General features: G+C 38.2%; 1 protein-coding gene across 1 annotated transcript in view; it reads left to right on the plus strand.

The window, feature by feature from the left end:
• The window catches only part of ARMT1 (acidic residue methyltransferase 1), a 15,744-nt gene extending 11,167 nt beyond the window's left edge, over positions 1-4,577 (plus strand). The window contains exons 4-5 of the mRNA XM_007943211.1: positions 2,233-2,398; positions 3,813-4,577. Coding sequence (XP_007941402.1) covers positions 2,233-2,398; positions 3,813-4,577 — 931 coding nt within the window. The remainder of the gene's footprint in view (positions 1-2,232; positions 2,399-3,812) is intronic.
• Positions 4,578-6,481: the final 1,904 nt, after the last annotated feature.

Here is a 6,481-nt window from a genome sequence, read left to right on the forward strand (position 1 = left end):
CATAAAGATTCTAACACGTTTTTTGTTGAACATGTGTATATTTCTGTTGGTTATACACCTCAGAGTCAATGACTGGGTCATAATGTCTCCACATAGGCAGCTTTAGTAGATTCTAAAATTGCAAACATTTTAAAGTTTGAAATTATGTATAGTTATGTGTGTTTAAACTCAAAACCAAGCTCACTGTTGTTGAGTCAATTCAACTTACAGCAGCCCCTCCTTGGGTTTCTGAGGCAGTATCCCTACAGGAGTAGATTGCCCAGTCTTCCTTCCGAGGAGTGGCTGGTGAGTTTGAACCGCCAGCCTTCAGGTTAGCAAGCAGTCAAATGCCTTAGACGCTACTCCACTCTCCTAAATAAAAGAAATAAGGCTCATCCTTAACATGAAGGGTGACTTTAACGAATGATTTCTTAATAAAACACTAGAACACAGCAAACTTTTTCTGTGAAGGGGCAGATGGTGAATAGCTCAGGCTTTTGGCGTCTGCTGCAGCTGTTGCACTCTGCCAGTGTAGCGTGAAGCAGCCATGGCCAGTATGGAAACATGAGCAGGGCTGTGTCCCGTACAACTTCATGGTAGACATTGGAACTTGAATTTCAAGTGTCACAAAACATCACATTGCTTTTTATTTATTTTCAACCATTTAGAAATGTTAAAACCATCCTTAGCTTATGGAGTTGTACAAATAGGGGGCCAAATGGGGTCTGTGAGCCATAATGCGGTGACCCCATGCTAGAACCCCTGCATCCAAATACTTTTTATCCTCTAAGTCACCTGCAGTGGCAGATTTATTTCAGCAGTGCTGCCATTACTAAAACCATCTTTGAATTTTTTGGAACATCCTTGGGAGCCAGCTTAATAGCCTTGGAAAGAAAACTAGTCTCATTATTTTTCAGTCATTCCTCATCTTTAACCAAAAATGTTATTATTCAATTTGATTACACATTTCACTCAACTGAAATAGCTCTGAATGACTTGACATTTCCAAAAAAGAAATTACTCCAAAAGGTAAAAATATGCTTCCACTGAAGACATGCAATAGTATGCTCAAGTTCTGAAGAAAATTCCAAAAGAGGAATCCCAAAAATGCTTTGAGCTCTGGCAGCATCCTTGGAGTAAAGGTGTGACTTGCCGAGGCAGCAGTCATTTGGATGTGTTAAATTCTAGTATGCCTTTAAAAAAAGAAATCCCATTTCATCAATCTCATATTGTTGTAAAAAGCCTGTGAAAAAAGATTTGTTAATTTGGAAGATCAGATGTAATAGATGTCTTTTCACTTCGATTCTGTAAAGTCCATTTTATTAGTGTTTACTGCTTTCTTAGCTATGTTTTTCTTAGGCAAGTGTTAATATTATAAATAATAATATTTAAAATTAATTATAATTAAATTATAATTAAAATATTCTTTAACAGAGACAGTGAAGATATAGCCTTGGTATATATGTCACCTGTGACTAAAGTCAACCTGGGATTGAAAGTTGACAAAAAAAATTACACATACATAATCAAAAGTTGTCATGATAAAATTTACAAGGTATTAAGTCTGAATTATCTCAGATACTCATTACATGGGAGCTCTGGTAGCCTAGTGCCTAAAGCATTTGACTGCTAACCAGAAGGCTTGCGGTTCCAACCCACCAGCCACTCCTTGGAAGAAAGAGTGGGCAATCTGCTTCTGTAGAGATACTGCCTCAGAAACCCAAGAAGGGGTTGCTATGACTTGAGGGTAGTGAGTTTGTTTTCTCCTACTCCTTAGGTATTTCCGTAATACTCTGTGTTTGACTCTGTTAGTAGTTACCATAGTGAAAACCTGCATTTGTATCCATGTGTTTGCTGTTTGGGACCCTGTCACCCTACGCACTCAGTGTTCATTGAACTAGAGTGCTCATCTCGAACCTTTGTCTTCTTCCTTTACCCCAGAAATTCTCCTGCGTAAATAGCAGGTAGACTTAGACATAGTCACTGCAGTTACTACTACATCCAGTAAAGCATTTGCATGGAGAACTTTACATAATAGATTATCCCAATCATCAAAATGAGTTTGGGGATTTATTGTGTGTGATTGGATTGTCTCTGTTGTATTTAGTATCTGTTATCCCTAAGTTTTCAGACTGGCATCACTGTTCCCCTTCCTTTGAAGAATTACAGTTATTCAAATGTAAAGAGCGCCATACAGTTCCACGCATGTCTTTCTCTTACATTTTGTTTATGTTTTTCTCCTGCTGTATACAGTCCACCGATTGATGACTTTGATGTATTTAAAGAATCCAAAGAGCAGAACTTCTTTGAGTCACAGGAATCGGTCATGACTTTATGTGCTTACCTGCAGGAGTCAATGAAAGCTGTTGAAGAGCTAGGTGAAGAGCAGCTGAAAGGGGAGTTTTTTAAATTTCTGCAGGTAAATACGATAACTATTGAGTACATTTGTTAGTTTAAATAGTTAAACTGGTACAGTTAACAACACGGATGTATATATTGACATTTAGGTTTTAATTGGTACTTTTAAAAATCATTGTAGTAGTAGTGTAATTTAAGAGGTGAAAATACACTTAATCTATAAAGGTGAGTTTTGAAAGCTCTGGCACCAGCTGGAAATGATCTTAGTTCCACTGCAGTCATGTGACGTGGTGGCTGTTGCTAAAGGAAGACTTCCTGCGGCCTGGCTGGACTTGGGCTTAAATCCGGGTTCTCTTGCTTATATGTGGTTGGACCTGAGGCAAGTTCTTTAATCTCTCTGAGCTTCAGTCTCCTCGTTTGTAAAATGAAGGAAATATTACTGATTTGAGATGTAAACTAGGTTCATGGATGAAAGCATTGAGCACAGGACCAGGAATAGTACCCACTGTAATGTTAACAAAAAAAAAACTAAACTCACTGCCGCTGAGTCGGTTTTGACTCATAGTGACCCTTCCTTGGGTTACTGAGGTGGTATCTCTATGGAAGTAGATTGCTTACTCTTCCTTCTGAGGAGTGGCTGGTGGGTTTGAACCGCCAGCCTTCTGATTAGCAGTCAAGTATCTTAGGCACTATGCTACCGGAGCTCCACATGCTAAGTATTGGGTGAGTCACTGCATACGTTAAATTCTCCCAATAATCCTCTGAGGTGAGTATTCTCACTAGTACATACTGTTTTTCAGTTCAGAACCTGTTCCTCAGAGATCTTAAGTAATTTGCCAGTGGTCATTAATTGGAGTTGCTGGGATTTGAACCCAGGTCTATGTGACTCCAGAGCCCGCAATCCTAAAAATAGCTTTATATATATATTTTCTTTCTTTCTTTTCTTTTCTTTTTTTTTCTTTTCTTTCTTTCTTTCTTTCTTTCTTTCTTCTTTCTTTTCTTTCTTTCTTTTCTTTCAACTTAAAGTAGGATGAAAGATTACTGGAGTTGGAAAGGTCCATAGACATCACCTTGTCCGGTTTCTTTATTTTGCAAGTGAGAGAACTACACTGCAGAAAGGTTGCCATGGCCTAAGCTTGCTCAACTGGAAAAGAAACTGGACAGTGGGAAAGGGGGTTAAGAGAAAAGGAACTGTTTTTCTTTTGACTTTGAATTATAAGGTAACCTTTGAGGGCTCTCTGTTCACAGAGTCTGATGATATTCTGATACCTGCAAAATGCACAACTTTGCATTGTAATTAAACAGTATGGATGCTATCAACGAATATATAGAGTTCATGGATATTTTATATTATATCAAGAGTTTAGTGGAAATAAGTTTTGTGAATGTTTTTAATAACCCCTCCACCGCCCACAGATAAAGTTTTTGTTGGTCATTCATAAGAGGGACGAATGTTTGTGCTTTTTCTTTTCCAGGTTTCTCTGTGGGGAAATAAGTGTGATCTCTCTCTGTCAGGTGGGGAAACTAGTTCTCAGAAGAACAATTTAATGAACTCTCTGCAAGATCTACAGCCTTTCGTTTTAGTCAATGACTCGGAACGTCTTTGGTCATTGCTTAGCAATTGCAAGAAAACGAGAGAAAAAGCATCTGTTAGAGTGGATATTGTTCTGGATAATGCTGGGTTTGAACTTATTACAGATTTAGTCTTAGCTGACTTCTTACTGTCGTCTAAACTGGCTACTGAGATCCATTTTTATGGAAAAATGATTCCATGGTTTGTGTCAGATACCACTATACATGATTTTAATTGGGTAATCAAGCAAGTGAAACATTCTAATCATAAGTGGACATCCAAGTGTGGGGTTGACTGGGCAAACTATATTAAGATGGGCAGGTGGGTCTACCACGACCATCTATTTTGGACTTTGCCTCATGAGTACTGGGCCATGCCTCAGGTTGCTCCTGACTTGTATGCAGAGCTACAGAAGGCAGATGTAATCTTATTCAAGGGCGATTTGAATTACAGGAAGTTGACGGGTGACAGGAAATGGGCGTTTACCATCCCCTTTCATCAAGTTTTGAACGGCTTCCACCCTGCCCCTCTCTGCAGCTTGAGAACTTTGAAAGCTGAAATTCAGGTTGGTCTACAGCCCGGGCAAGGTGAAGAGCTGACAGCCTCCGAGCCCAACTGGCTCACCACTGGGAAGTATGGGATCTTCCAGTTTGATGGTCCACTTTGAGTGGGTTTCGGGACGCTCAGTTGTGTAGAGAGTTCTATCAGCGCTTTTCATCTGCAGACAAGCAGTGTTTGGGTTTACCCACTGGGTGGCTCTGCCAGCTCTGGGAAACCAGGTTCTCGGGGCTCAGTCCATACACACTGGATGGTATGTTCTTTGACCATTTTGCCCCCTCTGTTGTTTTGGGGATCCATCGCTGAAGTTAGTTACAGATACTTACATTTATGTTGGAGCATTAGTAACTTATTTCAAGATCAATGTATAATTCCAAATGGTTTTCATGAGCATATTTTTAATTGGGTAAAAAACAGAATATGAGCTTTCAAAGTTATTTAACCTTTTTTTTTTTAAATACTGTACTGCATGATATTTAATATTCTAAGAAGCATGGAATTTTATTTGACTTAAATTGGGGGCTGCTGAAATAAAGATTCCATGACAGTATGCATGGTAATGACTCTTTACAAAGAGAAGCATTTCTTACAACTGTGATGCTTGAACCCATGAAACTAAAACTTACCTCATAAATTAATTCTAACTTTGGTTCTTCTTGACTTTTATTTCATTTGAAAGAGTAGCTGTTTTATGTGCACACATTTGTGTTATGTGTGACCTGTGGAACGGGTGGCTGTCGTCAGGTGCCATTGGATGGATGGTAGGAAACACGAAATTGAAAATGGAGCGGATAGTACTGAAAGAAATGGATTAATTTTTGTGTTCTATTTATGATACCCAGGTTCAATGGAAATACCTTACTTTACCACACCAAGTGTCGCAAATGAACAGACTTTTAGTTTGCACTACAATTTTAAGAAGAGATTTTGTGCTTGAATTTGGTACTACCAACAAATGAATGAATGAATGAATGAATGAATTTTTTATATTCTTACACATTTACTCATGATAGTGCACCATAGCTATAAAAGACTATACATTTTAGGTCAGTTTATTTTGAAGCTACATTTGGAAATGGACCTAGAAATATTTTCTTGTACTGGAATAATAAAATGAATTGTACCGAAAACCTTGGTTTTCTTTTCCAGTGGTGCAATGACAAGAATGGAGGATTTAAAATGAGGTCTGTAAGAGTTTAAAATGAAACTTTATTAATAAACTTACAGATGTTGCCAAAAGCAGTTTTTAATACCATTTATAAATGAGTTTATAGTCTTTGCTTTTGCTAAGTGTTTAAATTTGCTAAGTGTTTAAATTTTGTTTGTTTGGTAAAACATTTATATAAAGGTATTTTGAATTTACTGTGCAGCTCTTTACATGAGTTCCTATTGTAAACATTACGTTATTAAACTGTCAGCATGTTGGAATTATTTGAAGACACTTGGTGTTGTTCACAGCACAGTTGTGTATTTGTATTGACTTTACAGCCACAGTGTGAGTGAGTGTGCAGTATCTCACATTTTTCCAAAGCACTGGCTATTTTTCTATTTTTTCCACGTAGTTTATTTTTATTAAGAATGTGAAAATACGGTGTATGAAGAAGGGGTTTACTCCTTCCTCCCCTCTCCAGCCCACCTCTGCAAGAAAGAGCAAGGAAGCAAACTGGAGGAAGGAAGAAGGAAAAGGAAGGGGCTGTGGGAAGAGAAGCTCATTCAAGGTGGGTTTTTTAAAAGTAGTAACCTTCGAAGTGCAGATGATACAGTCTTGCTCGCTGAAAGTGAAGATGGCTTGAAGCACTTACTGATGAAGATCAAAGACTATGGTCTGCAGTATGGATTATACCTCAATAGAAGGAAAACAAAAGTCCTCATACCTGGATGAAAAAGCAGCATCACAATAAGTGGAGAAAAGATTGAAGTTTTCAAAGATTTCATTTTACTTGGATCCATAACCAACACCCATGGAAGCAGCAGTCAGGAAATCAGACATCTTATTGCCTGGGCAAATCTGCT

This window comes from Orycteropus afer, unplaced genomic scaffold (assembly GCF_000298275.1).
Source record: "Orycteropus afer afer isolate SDZICR_OR568_19922 unplaced genomic scaffold, OryAfe1.0 scaffold00101, whole genome shotgun sequence".
NCBI lineage: Eukaryota > Metazoa > Chordata > Mammalia > Tubulidentata > Orycteropodidae > Orycteropus > Orycteropus afer.